At 50.1% G+C, this 18,392-nt stretch overlaps 1 protein-coding gene and 2 gene segments (V, D, J or C); all 3 read right to left on the reverse strand.

Moving 5' to 3' along the window:
- Positions 1–1,859: 1,859 nt before the first annotated feature.
- Positions 1,860–3,066, reverse strand: LOC115642336. Its single transcript, XM_030545785.1, has 2 exons — positions 2,322–3,066; positions 1,860–2,177 (listed from the first exon to the last, which is right to left on the reverse strand). Exons 1-2 carry the CDS (start codon positions 2,683–2,685, stop codon positions 1,879–1,881), a joined length of 663 nt encoding a protein of 220 aa, XP_030401645.1. The 5' UTR covers positions 2,686–3,066; the 3' UTR covers positions 1,860–1,878.
- A 724-nt stretch (positions 3,067–3,790) lies between these two features.
- On the reverse strand, positions 3,791–13,858 carry LOC115642345. The segment is given in 2 exon segments: positions 3,791–4,145; positions 13,586–13,858. Coding segments are annotated over 2 exon segments (432 nt in total).
- A 1,662-nt stretch (positions 13,859–15,520) lies between these two features.
- LOC115642351 lies at positions 15,521–16,491 on the reverse strand. The segment is given in 2 exon segments: positions 15,521–16,003; positions 16,185–16,491. Coding segments are annotated over 2 exon segments (381 nt in total).
- Positions 16,492–18,392: the final 1,901 nt, after the last annotated feature.

Raw genomic sequence — 18,392 nt, forward strand, 5'->3', positions numbered from 1 at the left:
CTTCAGTTTCCAGCCATTGGATCTCAGCATATTTTCATAGGTGGCATTCTGGTCATCTTTTTGTTTGTTTGTTTTGGGTGGCAAAAGCCTAGATTCAGCCCTGGCAACAGCAGCACATTGTGCATGAGGGCACCCTCAGGTCACTGCGGTTCATGCCGCGGGTGAGCAGCATCCGCACCTTGTGGCTGGGCTGGGCAGGCTCCAAGCGGGGGACACTCAGGCTAGGGGACACCCAACATGGCAGAGGGAGCCACCTGCAGATGCCACAGGGCATCCACTTCCCATTGCCACAGCAGGGGCTGAGCAAAGCAGCCTGATCTGCCCAGGGACTGGGGCAGGATGGCCAGAAGCAGCAGCAGCAGCAGCGGGGCCATAGAGGGTGTGGCGCTGCCATGTGGGGCCCGCATCCTGCTCTCTGGGCCTCTGCTCTCCCTGGGGCTACCCTGCCCCAGCTCCTCAGCCCCCTGCCGGGGCAGTCCCCCAGCTCTGCCCTCCCATGTCCCGGCCAGTCCTGGAGGCAGAAGCCCTGGCCGGAGGGACCCTGCTGAGGCATGGCCCAGGAGCCCTGCTGCTTACCCCGACCCTGCCAGACCTGACCAGCTGGAGGAGAGGGGGGAGCGGGCAGAGTCAGCACGGGTGGGGGGCAGGGCTGGGGTAGCAGGGTTGTGGGTGGAAAGGGATGTGGTTGGGGGAGAGCCCAGAGCTGGGGTGGCAGGGCATGTGGGTGGTGGAGGGCACTGGTGGAGGGGTGAGAGCCCAGGGCTCAGATGAGGGCAGCCAAAAATTTTTTGCTTAGGGTGGCAAAAAACCTAGAGCCGGCCCTGGGCAAAATCAGTACTTGGTCCTGCTAGTGAAGGCAGAGGGCTGGACTTGATGACCTTTCCTGGTCCCTTCCAGTTCTATGAGATAGGCATATCTTCATATATTAAATCTTCTCCCAGTAAAGGTCCCAGGACCGCCCAGAGGATTCCGGGGGTCTGGGGTCTTTGGCGGCGGGGGGCCCTTTCGTTCGGGACCCACCACCAAAGTGCCCTGAAGACCCGCGGGCGGGCCCCCCCGGATCCCCCCCACCAAATTCCGCAGAAGCGGGACTCACCGCCAAAATGTAGCCTGGTCTTCGGCGGTAATTCGCCTGCGGGAGGGCCCTGCCACGGGTCTGCGGGGCACTTCGGCGGCAGGTCCCGGAGAGGAAGGACTCTCCGCCAGCGAAAACCGGGAGCGGAAGAAGCTCCCGTGCCCGGAACCCACAAGAGTTTTCCGGGACCCCAGGAGCAAGTGAAGGACCCCTCTCCAAGGGCCCTGAAAAACTCTCGTGGGGGTCCCTGAGGGGCCCGGGGCCTGGGGCAAATTGCCCCTGTTGCCCCCCCCCCCCCCGGGGCGGCCGTGTCGCCCTTCCCCTTTCTCTTCCAGCGCCCCTTTGTCTTCCGCCTCACGGACACACACGAGCACCCAGCCTCGCAGTAGGGGATTGATTGTACGTGAGCGGGGGCTGCCTCTGGCTGTCCCACTGTGTCTCTCCGAGCACAGTAAGACAGGCTGCGTCTGCCAGCCGCACCCTGCGCAGGGCGAAGGAGCTGTGTTCTTTATCTTTGGAGATGTGCAAAGGGATTTTTTGGTTTGTTTGTGCCATGGTTTTACCCTTTTACTGGGCTTCAGATTTCTCTCCAAAGAGGATTTTCTTAGAGCTTTGCCAACGCATCAAATCTCACTAGTCGCCTCGGTTAATAATTAGACGCACAGAGACCTTTGTAGATTTGGCCCTAATTGTTTTATTAATTTCTTTTTTCTTCTCCGATCACCCTTGCTTCTCACCCTCCACCCCCTCCCGGAAACACACCCCACATCCCCCCCCCCATGTGCGGAGGCCGCCCCTGGCTGTCACACTGTGTCGCTCAGAGCACAATAATACACCGCTGCATCTGCCAGCCTCGCCCTGCGCAGGGACAATGTGCTGGATTTTCTGTCTTCAGGAATATGCAGAGCTCCCTCTGGGTTGATGCTGTTAAAGATTCCCTGGTACCCCGAGACTATATACCGGGGCCCTCGGTTCGGGAACTGCCGGTACCAAACTATAGTTTCAGTGATGACAGACCCGAGAGAGCAGGTGAGGTTCAGTTCGGCTCCCTCCGAGGGCTCTGCGGAGCGCGGCTGCCGGATCTCGGCTCTGCCCGAAGCGCCTAGGAGAGAAACCGCAGCACAGAATTAATTTTTTATGTCGCCAAACCCCGTCCTCTCCCTCTGACTGTGGGGTGGTCAGAAGAGCTCAGAAGGGAGAACGCGGAAGGGGAATGAGAGATTGGAACATTTGGGAACTTACTGACCTGAGACAAAAACCAGCACAAGCGCCGAGCCCAGCACCGGTACCATCGTCACAAGGGGAATCTCGGTGTCTCTGCTCCTCCCGGGGATCAGCCCTAGTCTCGCTGCCTTGCCGCTACTGAAATGGGCGAGACAGAGGCGTTGCCCCTTTCCTATAGCGGGGAGGACTAAATAACAGGCAAAGATGCTGCTGCCGGAGCTGGAGGCGTGAGGGACTGGCGGGGAGGACCATAAACACCTTTTTCTCTCTCTGTATCGCTCTGCTTTGCGGGGTAACTGCCTCACTGCGTCTGGCTGCGCAGGCGGCGGGCTCAGGGGAACCCGACTGCGCGAATAGCGAGGCGAAGCCGCAGACCGGGGTGTCATTATGTCTAAACAGCGACGACTTTTGCTTGTACTGCACCGATCCCTGGCGGGAGACGGCCCGAGTTCCCAGCAAGTGAAACCAGGAAGCTGTCTCCATCACATTCCCCAAGGGAGTTCTCCGCAGAATTCACTGGCGACTCGTGAAAGGGAGGAAGTTATCAGGCTGCGCAGTGAAACCTTACAAATTAATTCCGAATTCGCGCTAGCTGGTGGGAGATGATTAAATCACATTCTGCTTTACTAGCCAATCCGTGTGTAAATCGTCTTTTCCAGTAACCAGTGTGGCCACCCCGCAGATGCAAGACAAGGATGGTTTTGATAGACAGATGGATGGAGAGATAGATAGATGGGTGCATATGGGGACAGATAGATAAGAACATAAGAACGGCCACTCTGGGTCAGATCAAAGGTCTATCTATTCTGTCTTCTGACAGTGACCAGTGCCAGGTGCTTCAGAGGTAATGAACAGAGCAGGGCAATTATGGAGTGATCCATCCCCTATCATTCAGTCCCTGGCAAACAGAGGCTAGGGTCACCATCCCTGCCCATCCTGGCTAATAGCCATTGATGGACCTGTCTTCCATGAACTTACCTAGTTCTTTATTGACCCCTCTTATAGTCTTGTCCTTCACAACATCTTCTGGCAAAGGTTGACTGTGCGTTGTGTGAAGGAATATTTCTTTGTGTTTGATTTGTCTGCTGCCTAGTAATTAATAAATAGATAGATGGGGTGCATTGGGGAGTGAGAGAGAGAGATGGAGGTATATGGTGATAGATAGTTGGATAGATAGATAACATATCTATCCAGCTAGATAATGTGCTTGCTGATGTCTTGGAAAAGTTTATTTACTTCCATGGTTTACTCTTCCCTTTATTGTTCTTCATTCCCTCTTAAGGCGGACTTTCTTAGAAATTTTCCAAAGTACCACATTTCAGTAGTCACATGCGTAAATAGTTAGGCGCATAGAGACATTTTTGTAAATTTGGTCCTAATTGTTTTATTCCTCCCTTTTTGTTTTCCCTGGTCCTCCCTCTCCCCCACATCCACAGAAGAGTTCCTCACCTTCTGCTCACACCACCTCCCCACACACACTCAGCCCTGGAGTAGGGGTGGGATATTTATTGCCCGGGGGCTGCCCCCTGGTTATCACATCATGCTGCTCCGATCACAGAAATACACCACACCATACCACAGAAATACACCAGCCTCACATGGTGCAGGGCCAGGGTGCTGGACACTTTGTCAGCGGAGATGTACAGAGCTCCCTTCAGTTCGGGGCTATTAATGGTTTCCTTGTATCCGGTAAGTGCAAACTGGGGTATCGGGTTTGGGAGCTGCTGGTACCAGATTGTGCTGTCACTCGCCTTGGCGGCATGGTGGGAGCAGGTCAGGTTCAATTCGTCTCCATCCAAAACTTCTGAGGACCACGGCTGTTGGATCTTGGCTCTGTCCAGGACCACTAGGAGAGAAAACCAGCAAGATAATTGATTCAGTGGGCTTGAAACTTCTGGGGAATCCTAGGGGTAAATCCCCTTCTCCAGCCCTCATCCAGTGACTGCCCTGGGTGTTTCCAAGGGTGATGGGGGTGGGAGGGGAGCAGTGTTTTCCCCAGGAATTGAAATTAGGGAGAGTGTTGGAATATTTGGGGGAAGGGCGAGGGTCGACAAGGGTTGAGACTGTTAGGGAAAAGGTGGGCTGTATGGCACCAGAGTAAAAACTGAAAAATGTTTCACAACCATTTTATTAGATTTAACTCATGTTTTAAAATCATCACACAAATTAAACTTGGCTACTTAAGCCTACTATAAAGCACTATATCTACATCCTTCTTGGTCTCTTGTTGTAATTTTGCACTCTTTGGTGGCTCCTTGTGTGTCTGGTACTTCCAGTCCTTCATGATATGCTCATGATCAGGCAGAAGGCAACTTCTTTCAGAACACAAAATTCTACTCAGTCAGGAAAAAGAACGCTCAACTACTTGTCATGACGGGGAGGAGCAAGAGATGAATTCCTACCTTTTTCAGGAAACAGGACAAAGATCAGGTCGAGCCACTAGTGATGATAAAGAATTTGAAGTTAAATCTTCATTCGTTCATCATATGCTATTCCACCCTGTGTTCAAAATTCTCTATTCTGTCCTCATCACATAGCAGCCCTATTGCAGATGGTGCCTCACTCCACTCAACTGTAGGTGTTGTATAGGAAAGCAGTCTGTAAAAGCTACATGGAGGTTGAGTAGAATCCAGAAATCGCTGTTGTAGATTTGTAAGAATCAAGTCTGTGTACTTTTTCAGCTGGCTTAACAAACACTTCTTGTCCCTTTCACTTAAGGAGTCAATATAAGTACCTTCATTAGTCAACTTTTGGACTGAAGTCTTTGCTTCTTCCAGTACGTTTTCAATGGATAGCTCTCTGATAGATCCAAGGGTAGCTTTTATTGCTGGACACAGATCTACTACTGTTGTAGCAGATGCCTGGATGGCATTGTTTAATGACCCAAGTGGTTTCAACAGTAGACTTACAAGAGAGAGAATGGCAATAGTCTTCTCTGAACATAGTAGCAAAAGTAGTCCACCAGCCTCACTGCTTAGATCCATCCCATCTTGGTAGATACTTTCCAAAGTCAGTAATAATGGTTGAAGTAATTTTAAGACAACAGCCAAGAATCACTCATGAGAAAGCCAGCAGGTTTTCCCAGGTTGGACTAATTTGAACTTCAATCCCAGGGTATCTTCTATTTGTTTCCAAAATGTTCAGTCCTTTTGGACTCTTGCTGAAAAAAAGAGTATAAAAAGCCATTAAATTTATGGTGTTTTAATGTCTTCTGAAGATTCTGCAGCTTGTACTAGCACTAGCTGAAGTACATGGCCTCTGCAGTGCGTATAGTTGAGATTAGAGTTACACTTTCTCTAAGCAAAGCTTGTACTCCACTATGTCTTCCAGAGAAGTTTGTAGCTCCATCAAATGCACAAGCAGCCATCTGTCTGGGGTTCAATTTACAAGCATTTAACTCTTCTAAGATGCCACAGATGCAGCTAATGTGTCTTTTATAACCCGAACATCTAGAAATGCATCTACTGGCCTCCCACAGACATCAAGATAACATATGCAACGACTTAATATTTGATGTCTATTTGCATTGGTGCTTCATCAGCCATGTATGCACATGTTTTGAATGTGGTGAGGAAGTTCTTCACTTTTTCATCTGCTGAGTCACTGTTACACCGCATGCTTCTAGAGAGTCAGCTGAGTTTTTTCAGAAAGATAGCAAGCATTTGCCAGTCTTGTTTGAAACCAGTGTCCAACTTCAGGATTAGCAAGCGACAATGCACTTATCATTGGTGTCCAGTTTGTAGTGTGTGGTATCTCTTGCTTAAATAGAAAGTATGATGCAACAGCCATGTTGGTTCACATAAACTGAGTTAACAGCCTCATTAAGTTCTTCTAAAACTGGCTTTGACAGTGACTGGCTTATAAGGCTTTCTGCATGTTGATGCAGTCCAGAGGCATGGTGTTTTGTAGCCTTTTCATATAGATTGTCAGTATTGGCCTAGCTGTTCAGTCTGGCAAACCAAGCTCCTCAACTTTTACTATATAAATCCATGGTACGTCCACATCTTGAATACTGCGTGCAGGTCTGGTCACTCCATCTCAAAAAAGATATATTGCAATTGGAAAAGGTTCAGAGAAGGGCAACAAAAATGATTAGGGGTATGGAACAGATTCCACATGAGGAGAGATTAAAAAGACTGGGACTTTTCAGCTTTGAAAAGAGATAACTAAGAGGGGATATGATAGAGGCTTATAAAATCTTGACTAGTGTGGATAAAATGAATAAGGAAGTGTTATTTACCCCTTCACTTAACACAAGAACCAGGGGTCACCCAATGAAATTAATAGGCAGCAAGTTTAAAACAAACAAAAGGAAGTATTTCTTCACACAAGTCACCCATGGAACTTTTTGCCAGGGATGTTGCGAACGCCAAAATTATAAGAGGATTAAAAAAAAACGCTAGATAACTTCATGGAGGACAGGTCCATCAGTGGCTATTAGCCAGGATGGGCAGGAATGCAACACTATATTCGCCAGAAGTTGGGAGTGGACGACAAGGGATGGATCATTTGATGATTCCCTGTTCTGTTCATTCCCTCTGGGGCACCTGGCACTGGCCACAGTTGGAAGACCAGATACAGGTATAGATGGACCATTGGTCTGACCTAATATGTCCATTCTTACATAAAAATAATTATAATAATCAAAAAGTTTAATACAGAAACTCCCCAAGAAAATGACCTCTTGAGATAGCAACTATGTGAGGTAATGACCTTGGCAAATAATGCATTTTAAACATCTTGGCCAACTGGGAAATGTATTTGTGATGAACTGGGAATGTTCTTAATGTTTTCTCTGAATACTGTGTTGGTGCCTCAGTGTCCCCTAGGCTGTTCTTAAGTATCTGGCAGAGCAAAGGGCCAGTGCACCTAAATGCCTGATACTCTGTCTCCTAGCAACTGATGGTCTGGGCCCCTCCTCTGCAAAGGTGCCAGCTGAAGGTGTTGGAGACAAGGAGATCAGGTGACCTCCTGGCCCGGAAAAGGGGCTGAGGAGAGAGGAGGGGCTGGGAGGGGTTGTTAGTCTGGAGCTGACTGGGGACAAGGAGTGAAGTGCAGACATGGGGGTATGGCTCACTGCCCCCCAGAATGGACCCAGCCGAGAGGTCTGGTTCGCTGTATCTACAAGCTCTGTTTTAGACCCTGTTCCTGTCATCGAAGAAACCTCTGTTTTACTGGCTGGCTGATTCACGTCTGACTGCAAAGTGAGGTTGCAGGACCCTGTGGCTTCCCCAGGACCCCGCTGGGGCAGGCTCACTGTGGGAAGCGCACGGAGGGGCAGAGGATGCTGATGCTCCAAGGAGAGACCTAGGAGGTGAAGACGTGTGAGCTTCTTGCCCTGAACAAGTCTGCTCCAAGGGAGAGGAGGCTCCCCAAAGTCCTGACTGGCTTGGTGGGGAGCAGTTCCAGAGCATCACCCTGTGACTCCGTGACAGTATTTATACAAGTTTCCCAGTCGCAAATCTAGCATTCTGGAGCAAAGTCACTAAAACATAGTCCAATGCTTTGGCCGCTATTGTTTGTCATGCCATCGTTCACTCTATTGCTTCATCCCATGTCCCTGCACTGTCACCTTCTGCTGCCACCTGTCACTGTGACCTCTGGGAGTTGGTCTCTCGAGGTTCCAACAGCTCTCAGTGATGATAGCTGAGCTCTCAGCAGGAGAACCTCCCCGTTAGTGCAGTCTGGGCTGTCTCCTCCACAGAAATGCTGTCCTGCAGCAGGTCTAAGCACTTAGGCCTGATTATCAGTGATTTCAGCTCAGTGGTAACTTAACAAACCAAAAGACTCTCTATGGAGCCTAATCAGCTCTGTCTTTAAACAGTGGAGAGGGACAGGTCAAATAGTGCCTGTGACTCTTAGGCAGAGCCCACCCCACCAAGCAAAACACCTGTCTCCTCCCCATCCCCTCCACTGCGATCTGGCATCCAAATCCCCCGCTTAGCGAGTGCAGTTCAGTCGAGAGTCACCAGTGCTTAATTTGTAATGAAAGAGGTGTCACAGCTCAAGCAAGTTTGTTACTTTCGTAACTGATGTCACAAGCCCAGAGGTCCCAGGGCTATGAACCGCCGAGCCTAGAGGTGCCAGGGCTGAGTCCTGGCACAAATTAAGCACTGGGGGAGACCCTCTCATTCAGTTATGCTACGTACCATTCTGCTGCCCTTTACTCAGACAATAAGGAGAACAACATTTCATGATCCCACATTTAACACTTCAGTGATCTGTGACCCAACATCAGCCAAAATCGATCACTTGGGCAGCACAGCTCTGTCTGCTGGACACCTTGGCACAGTGGATGAGTTCATGTAAATACAGGCTGGTCCTGAAGCCTTTCCTCCTCCCCTAGCTCAGCACTAGCTGTCAGGGAGAGCTCAGTCAGACCTTGCTTACAAATCATCATTTGAAAATATTAGGTAGGCCACTATAGTCAAAACGAATGCGCCAACATTGTTATAAATAACAGCTGTATGAGCAAGCTACTCTTTGGTCACACTTTTCAAACCCATTATGCTTTCTCAGGTACAAGTATTTTCTCACATACCGTGCATGCTTTTAAAGTGTGTATGAATGTTTGAATTTTAATTCAAATTTCCAACCAACAACTAAATTGGCAACACTGCATGAATCTGGGGGGAGGGGGTGTTGGGGACATGTAGGGAGGTCTAGGGAACTCCCTGGAGAGAGGTGTGACAGGATTGATAGAGAAGAGGAGTGTCTGATAGAGAAGGTGTGTGTTCGTGAGATGGAGGGTGGGGTAGAGGAGAGGGGGGTGTCAGCGTGAGATGGGTGGAGGGTGAGGCAGTGGACAGAGGGTGTCAGGGTGAGATGGAGGAGGTGGGGTAGAGGAGACAGGGTGTCAGGGTGAGATGGAGGGTGAAGTAGAAGAGGGGGGTGTCAGGGTGAGATGGAGGGTGGGTATAGGAGAGGGGCTGTCAGGGTGAGATGGATGGAGGGTGAGGTAGTGGACAGAGGGTGTCAGGGTGAGATGGAGGGTGGGGTAGAGGAGAGAGGTGGTGTCAGGGTGAGATGTATGGAGGGTGGGGTAGTGGAGAGAGGGTGTCAGGGTGAGAAGGAGTGTGGGGTAGAGGAGGAGCGTTAGAGTGAGATGGAAGGAGGCTGAGGTAGTGGAGAGGTGGTGTCAGGGTGAGATGGATGGAGGGGGGTAGAGGAGAGAGGGGTTGTCAGAGTGAGATGGAGGGTGGGGTAGAGGAGGGGGTGTCAGGGTGAGATGGAAGGTGGGGTCAGAGCCTCCTTTAGGAAGTGCGGGGCCCAATTCGAACAGTTTCGATGGGGCCCCAGTAGAGATGACTGAAAAAAACACGTGGGGCTTGTACTCACTGGGCAGTGCTCCGAGTCTTCGGCAGCACTTCAGTGGTGGGTCCTTCACTCACTCCAGGTCTTAGGTGGCACTGAAGGACCCGCCGTCGAAGCATCACTGAAGACCCAGAGCTAGTGAAGTACCCATAGTCGAAGTGCCGCCGAAGACCCAGAGTGCTGCTGGGTGACTAAAAATTAAAGAGGCACCTCTAGCCAGGGAAGGCATTATCACTGGGCGCAGGGCCCTCTTAGGCACGGTGCCAGGTTCAGGAGAATTGGTGGAATAGGCCTAAAGCCAGCCCTGGGTGGGGTAGAGAAGAAGGGGTGTCAGCGTGAGATGGATGGAGGGTGAGGTAATGGACAGACGGTGTTAGGGTGAGATGGAGGGGGGATAGAGGAGAGAGGGGGTGTCAGGGTGAGATGGAGGGTGGGGTAGAGAAGAGGGGGATGTCAGGGTGAGATGGAGGGTGGGGTAGAGGAGAGAGGGGGTGTCAGGGTGAGACGGAGGGGGTAGAAGTTGATAATGAGGATTAATACATGTCAGAAGAATTTTGGTTGGGTGGGTGGATGATGGGGCTGGATAGAAGATGCTCACTCAGAGGGTATGTCTACACTATGAAATTAGGTTGAATTTATAGAATTTGGCTTTTTTAAATCATTTATATACAGTCAATTGTGTGCATCCCCACCAAAAATGCTCTAAGTGCATTAAGTCGGCGGACTGTCCACAGTACTGAGGTTAGCGTTGACTTCTAGAGCGTTGCACTGTGGGTAGCTGTGGGTAGCTATCCCACAGTTCCTGCAGTCTCCGCTGCCCATTGGGATTCTGGGTTCAGATCCCAATGCCTAATGGGGCAAAAGCAGTGTTGCGGGTGATTCTGGGGAAATGTCATCAGGCTCCCCTCTCCCTCCCTCCATGAAAGCAATGGCAGACAATGGTTTAGAGCCTTTTTTCCTAGATTACCTGTGCAGATGCCATACCACAGCAAGCATGGAGCCCGCACAGCTGACCATCACCGTACATCTCCTAGGTGCTGACAAATGTGGGACTGCATTGCTACACAGCAGCAGCTCCTTGCCTTTTGGCAGCAGATGGTGCGTTACGATTGGTAGCCATCATCGTCATATTCCTGGGTGCTCTTTTAACTGACCTTGGTGAGGTTAGTCACGGGTGCCTGGGCAGACTCGTTCTGAGCACCCAGGAGATGACAATGGCTGGCTAGCAGTCAAACTGTACCGTCTGCTGCCACCCTAAAGAAGTAAAAGATAGATGGAATGGATCAAAACAAGAAATAGACCTGATTTGTTTTGTATTCATTTGCTTCCTCCCGCCTTCTGTGAAATCAACGGCCTGCTAAACCCAAGGTTTTGAGTTCAATTCTTGAGGGGCCATTATTGTGTGTGACAGTTGTTTGTGTTTCTCCGTCATGCAAAGCCACCCCTTTATGGACTGTAATTCCCTGTAAGCCATGTTGTCAGTCGCCCCTCCCTCTGTCAGAGCAGATAATCATTTCGTGCCTTTTTTCAGCCCAGACGCCATAGCACTGGGATCATGGAGCCCACTCAGATCACTGCGGCAATTATGAGTACTGTAAACATCATGCACAGTATCATGGAGTATATGCAGAACCAGAACCTGACAAAGCAAAATCAAGTGAGGAGGAGACAGCGCTGACGAGACTGATGAGGTCATAGACATGGACACAGACTTCTCGCAAAGTACGGGCTCTGGCAATGTGCATGTCATGGTGTTAATGGGGCAGGTTTGTGCTGTTGAACACCGATTCTGGGCCCAGGAAACAAGCACAGACTGGTGGGACTACATAGTGTTGCAGGTCTGGGATGATTCCCAGCGGCTGCAAAACTTTCGCATGCGTAAGGGCGCTTTCATGGAACTTTGTGACTTGCTTTCTCCTGCCCTGAAGCACCAGAATACCAAGATGAGAGTAGCTCTCACTAGGGCCGGCTCTGGATTTTTTGCTGCCCCAAGCAATGGAAAAAAAAAGGGTGGGGGGGCACGTCCACCAAAGCAGCAAAGGAGGGGGAACACGGCGCAGCTGGAGCGGCAAAGCTGGGGAGGGGAACAACACAAAAATGGCAAGACTGGAACAGCAAAGGGGAGGGGGACAACGGCACAGCTGGCAAAGCAGGGGAAAAACAAAACAAAAAATTCTACAGGGCGGCCGGAGCCAGGGGACTTCCTTTGCTGCAGAGTGTGCCCCGGTCTGATAGGAGGGAAGGGGAGGGAGTGGGGGGGAGAGAGAAGGGGGGCAGCCAGTGCTTCAGCAGGGTGCTCCCCATGTGGCCCCGACCGCTGCGCTGCCTGCCCGGAGGGCTCAGTGTGGCTCTGGTTGGCGGGGAGGGAAGGACGCGGGCTGCCCTGCCAAGTTTGCTGCAGGGCGCTACCCTCCTCTGCACCGCCGCCCCCTACAGGGTGGCAGGAGAAGCAGAAAAAAATGGCCTTGCCTCCCAAGGTTTAGGCAGAAGCCGCCCCATAGACTCTGCTGCCCCAAGCACAAACTTGCTCAGATGGTGCCTGGAGCCGGCCCTGGCCCTCACAGTTGAGAAGCAAGTGGTGAGCTTGCAATGTCAGACAGCTACCAGTCAGTCAGGCATCAACTTGGAGTGGGCAAATCTACTGGGGGGCTGCTGTGATCCAAGTAGCCCATGCAATAAAAGATCTGCTGATATCAAGGGTAGTGACTCTGGGAAATGTGCAGGTCATAATGGATGGCTTTGCTGAAATGCGATTTCCTAACTGTGGTGGGCTGATAGATGGAACCCATATCCCTATCTTGGCACCGGAGCACCAAGCCAGCGAGTACATAAACTGCAAGAGGTACTTTTCAATGGTGCTGCAAGCACTGGTGGATCACAAGGGACGTTTCACCAACATCCACGTGGGATGGCCAGGAAAGGTACATGACACTCGCGACTTCAGAAACTCTGGTCTGTTTCAAAAGCTGCAGAAGGGACTTTCTTCCGAGACCAGAAAACAACCATTGAGGATGTTGAAATGCCTGTAGTTATCCTTGGGGACCCAGCCTACCCCTTAATGCCATGGCTCGTGAAGCCATACACAGGCGGCCTGGACAGTAGTCAGGAGCTGATCAACTATAGGCTGAGCAAGTGCAGAATGGTGGTAGAATGTGCATTTGGACGTTTAAAAGTGCACTGGCACAGTTTACTGACTCGGATAGACCTCAGCGAAACCAATATTCCCATTGTTATTAGTGCTTGCTGGGTGCTCCACAATATCTGTGAGAGTAAGGGAGGGACGTTTATGGTGGGCTAGGAGGTTGAGGCAAATCGCCTGGCCGCTGATTACGCACAGCCAGACACCATGGCAGTTAGAAGAGCACAGCAGGACGCGCTGTGCATCAGAGAAGCTTTGAAAACCAGTTTAATGACTGACCAGGCTACAGTGTGAAAGTTCTGTTTTTTTCTCTGTGATGAACACCCCCCCGCTTGGCTCTCTCTACTTTCCTGTAAGCTAAACACCTTCCCCTCCCCCCTTAGATCACCGCTTGCAGAGGCGATAAAGTCATTGTTGCTTCACATTCATGCATTCTTTATTAATTCATCACACAAATAGGGGGATAACTGCTAAGGTAGCCCAGGAGGGGTGGGGGCGGAGGGAAGCACAGGTTGGAGTTGGGGAGGAGGGAAAGACAAGGCCACAGCACACTTTAAAACTTAAACTTCAAAACTTATTGAAGGCCAGCCTTCTGCTGCTTGGGCAATGCTTTGTGGTCGAGTGGCTGGGTGGCCGGACATCACCCCACCGTGTTCTTGGGTGTCTGGGTGAGGAGGCTATGGATCTTGGGGAGAAGGGTGGTTGGTTACACAGGGCTGTAGTGGCGGTCTGTGCTTCTGCTGCCTTTCCCGCAGCTCAACCATATGCAGTTTGATGCTCCAGCAGTCGGAGCATCGACTCTTGCCTTCTGTCAACAAGCTGATGCCACCTACCCTCTTTAGCCCACCAGCTCTCCTCGCATTCCTGTTGCGCTTTCCTGCACTCTGACATCATCTGCCTCTCTGCACTCTGGTGTGCTCTGTCAGTCTGGGAGGTCTGCAGTAGCTCTGAGAACATCTCATCCCGAATGCGTTTTTTTCGCCTTCTAATCTTTGCTAGCCTCTGCGAAGGAGAAACATTTGCAGCTGCTGGGGGAAAAGGGAGATTGGTGGTGGAAAAGACACATTTTAGAGAACAATGGGGTCATTCTATCCAGTTAAACCTTGCTGTTCACATTACACAGCACATGTGCTTACGTTACAAGGTAGCATTTTGCCTCTTATATTAAGGGCCTGCTGGTGTGGTGTGAGAGATCACTCCTGCAGTGCCAGGCAACAGAATTCGGCTTGCAGGCAGCCACGGTAAGTCACCGTATTTTGGCTTCTTTAACTTTCATAACATGTGGGAATAGTTTCAAACAGCAGCACCCTCATTTCCCATACCAAGCGGCCGTTGGGTTGGCCATTTAAAATGGGTTTGCAATTTAAAAGGAAGGGCTGCAGTTTGTGGCTTTTCATGCAGCACAAACCCAAATAAGCCCTCCCCGCCTGCCCACCATGCTATTCTCTGGGATGATCACTGCACCCCTCCCCCCACCGTGTGGTTAACAGCAGGGAACATTTCTGTTCAGCCAGAGGCAAACAGCCCAGCAGAAATGGGTACCTCTGAATGTCCCCTTAATAAAAGCACCCTATTTCAACCAGGTGACCATGAATTATATCATTCTCCTGAGGATAAAACAGAGAAAGATAAGGAATGCATGTTGTCTGAATGCCAGCAAACACCAGGATTTCCGCTCCATCCCCATACATTAAAGGACTTTTGCAGTAGCTGTACTGGCCATGAATGTCAGGGCAGAGTAATCATTAAACACGCTTGCCTTTAAACTATGTGTAATATTTACAAAGGTACACTCACCAGAGAGCCCTTCTCTGCCTACAGAGTCCATGAGCATGCCTTGGGTGGGTTCGGGGGTACTGGCTCCAGGTCCAGAGTGAGAAACATATCTTGGCTGTTGGGGAAACTGGTTTCTCCACTTCCTTGCTGTGAGCAATCTTCAATCTCTTCGTCATCAACTTCATCATCCCCAAAACCCACCTCCGTGTTGCGTGATTCTCCGTTGATGGTGTCAAAGCACAGGGTTGGGATAGTGTTGGCTCCACCCCTAGCATGGCATGCAGCTCAGCGTAGAAGCGGCATGTCTGGGGTTCTGATCCAGAGCACCCATTTACCTCTCTGTTTTTTTGGTAGGCTTGCCATAGCTCCTTAATTTTCACACTCACTGCTTTGTGTCCCTGTTATGGCCTCTGTCCTTCATGCTCTTTGAGACTTTTTCCAACTAGGTTACCTTTTTCAGGTTACCAGCTAGGTTACCTGAGCTTCTTAACCCTTTATAGATAAAAGGATTTTGTGCCTCTGGCCAGGAGGGATTTTAAAGTACAGTATACAGAAAGGTGGTTACCCTTCCCTTTATACAATTACCAAGCCTGCAAATCCTGCACCTTGGCAGGGGGTCAGAGTAGATGCCCCCTGCTAATCTGTGACTGTAATTTCTCCTCCCAACAGGGACATCCACAGGGCCCCAGACTTTGACTTGATACTCTGGTCAAAACAGCATTTGGGAGCCCAAAGACTCAGGCGGCAGGTGCCTAATGAGGTTTCCAAATGCAGCTAGGCCCTTAACTTCCAGGGAAGCCAATGGGAGCGGGGGGGTTTAGAAAATCCTACTAGGCATCAGCAAGTTCTGTAGGCACTTAAGTAATTCTACAAATCTGGTCCCTCGTGTCTCTCTGTATCTTTAGGTCCCTAAATACCTTTTCAAATTTGACCATTGGAGCCTTCTTTTTATTGGAAGACAATAGCAATTAGGCTTGTAATTACCTGAGTTGCTTTGGATACAGAGATTTTCAAAGGAGCCTAAGGGAGTTGGGAGCTTATTGCTCACTGGAGTTCCATGCGTCCTTTCTCCTGGCCCCATTTGAGGATCCAGCCTGTAATTTGATTATCTGAGCTCCCTTCTCTTCCTGCCCAGGACTCTCAGACTCGGGAAGGTTTCTGGTCAGCTCGCCCTGCATTTCCTCTCACTGTGTCTCTCACGGTGCAGTAATACACCCCTGAGTCCTCCACCGCCACCTTGGTGATGCGCAGCGGGGCGGACCGGCGGGAGGGGTCAATGGACAGTTCAAACCACTCCGACGTCTCCACGGACTTGTAGCCAGAGATCACAGCTCGAGGGGCAGCTTCGGGGTTCTGATAGTACCAAATAACTCTGTCATAGGCAGTGACACTGTGGTTACAGGGGAGGTCAGCCCTGCCCCCTGCCAGGAAAGACAGCGCAGCAGGCTGAGAAACCTTCGTGTCCACCGCTCCGCCTGGGAGAAAAAATAATAATAACAGAGCATGAAAAATCCCCCAGACACAGACAGGGAAACTAGCAGCAGCAGCAGCAGCGTGAAGTGTCATCGAGAAGGACACCCAGACACAGGCGAAAATTAATAAATATGGGGGCGGGGGGAGTAATGCCCACAAATGCCACATGGGAATCTGACTCATTGGAAACAAGGATCAGCACAAGCGTGGAGACCCGGGTTTTAAGCATCTTCTCAATCAGGATTCGGTGTCTTTGCGCTTCTGTACCGAGAGGATCCGTTTTCTCTCCACTCAGGCACCCCCGCTCCCAGCCGTGTCAGGAGAAACGAATTAGGCCCTTTCCCCGCAGAGGGAAGCCGAGCTCTGTCTTCTGAGGGCAGAAGGAATCCGGGAACGCTGCTTCCGCTCCGAATTCAATTGTGACTCCTGGCGTCAAGCATCAAATCTCTCTGTGCTTGGTTGGCAGCTGCCTTTCCGCTGCTCGGCTAAAAGTCTGGCAGGGCCCTGGAGGGATTGGGGGGCGCGGCGTGGGGAGGAGATGGAGCGAGAACTAGATGTCTAGAAACACCAGAAAGTGGTCTCGATTCTGGAGCGTTCCTGTCGGCGCGGCAGCGCCCTCTGTCGGGCTCTTGTGTGAACTGCACAGGGATACGGGGGAGCAGAAGTTCTGGCTTCCACAGAGGAGTCGCGGTTTGTAAAGGAAGGAGGGTGGGTGGAGGGACTGCCGCCTCCATCCATCCTTCTATTGTTCCAGCCCCAGTATCTGTATCTACATGTCTATATATAGATACAAATTGATATAGATCCTTCCATCAGCATCTGTTTATATAGTTTTCTTCACTCCCCGAATCTTAAAAAACAGGACAAGAAAGGCTAACAAAGAACTCCAAAGCAATATTACTGTCCAAATACATCAGAGACTGAGATATGTCCCATTGGCAGACCCCTCTCTCCTTACAGGTGGATAGATAGAGAGAAAGATAGAGAGATAGACAGATAGGAGGACTTGCCCCCCACTGACGTCTAAGAACCTGCATCTTTTTACCCTTTAGAGCGAGAAAATATTTGTTTCACTCAGAGAAAAGCAAAGGTGAGGAGAAGGCTCCAGTGTGTGAGTGAGATAATTTGAGGTGTGTGTGAGTGACTATGTAGATGTTTGATGTATGTAAGAACAACTTTGGTATATATGTGATTCTGGGTGTGAGTGACTTTGTGTGTGTGTGAACCGTGAGTTCACATATGTATGAATTTGTGTGTGTGTGTGTGTGTGTGTGAGAGAGAGAGAGAGAGAGAGAGAGAATGTGATGGGTGTGTGTGTGTGTGTCTGTATGTATGCAAAATACATAAGTAGTTGTGTGTCCAAACAAAATGTCAGTGCCCAGGCTGAACTGAGGATGTGCCTTTATATTTGATGATAATAATCGAGTAAAACTGTGGTGGAAAACATGCACAATTTTTCATTAATTCCTGCAGCTGTTGAAGTGAAACGCCATGGCCACCAGATGGCAGCACATGATCACAAGCCTGCTCGCTTTCAGAACAGGGTAAGACACATTTTGATTACAATTTTCTTTTCATATCAACCCAGCAGGGCCTGAGGCAGCTCTGCTAGTTCGCTCTCGGTTTTAGGTAAAGGAGAACCGCCTACTTTCAATGCAGTTTATAGTTCCGTGTGACTTGAAAACACAGGCTGAGAGTTTGAAAGCAGCCGAAGGGAATTAGATGTCCGATTCCCATTAAAATTCATGCAGATTGAGCATACACATTTCCAAAGCAGTCTAAGGGAATTAGATGCTGAAATCCTATTGAATTTCAATGGAAGTTGATCCTCTAAATCCTCTAGGCCTGTTTGAAAATACCAGCCTCAGTATAAATCTGAGAGCACTCTTTCCAGGAATAACTCCTCTGCCCGTATGGCGATGTTTACCCCTATGCAGAGGGGCCAGTGTGAGCCCCAGGTCCCAATTAAGTCCATAAATTGAAGGCAGAAGTGAGGGTTAAGCATCCCTTGGGTTAAGTGTCACCCCAGGATGGAATTTCAGCTGGGATTTCCAAAGGAGCCTAAGGGACTTAGATGCTCAGCACTCATTGGATTTGAATAGACTCGGGGTCCCTAACTCCCCAAGGAACCCATCCCAGACTTCACCAGCCCCCAGTGAGATATTAATAGATTGATTGATGGATAGATCCTAAAGTGAGAAGAGACCTTTGTGATCATCTAGTCCAAGGGTTCTCAAACTGGAGGTTGGGACACCTCAGGGGGTTGCGAGGTTATTACATGGAGGGCCACGAGCTGTCAACCTCCACCCCAAACCTCGCTTTACCTCCAGCATTTCTAATGGTGTTAAATATATTAAAAAGTGTTTTTAATTTATAAGGGGAGTCACACTC

This window comes from Gopherus evgoodei, unplaced genomic scaffold (genome assembly GCF_007399415.2).
Source record: "Gopherus evgoodei ecotype Sinaloan lineage unplaced genomic scaffold, rGopEvg1_v1.p scaffold_39_arrow_ctg1, whole genome shotgun sequence".
Classification (NCBI taxonomy): Eukaryota; Metazoa; Chordata; order Testudines; family Testudinidae; genus Gopherus; species Gopherus evgoodei.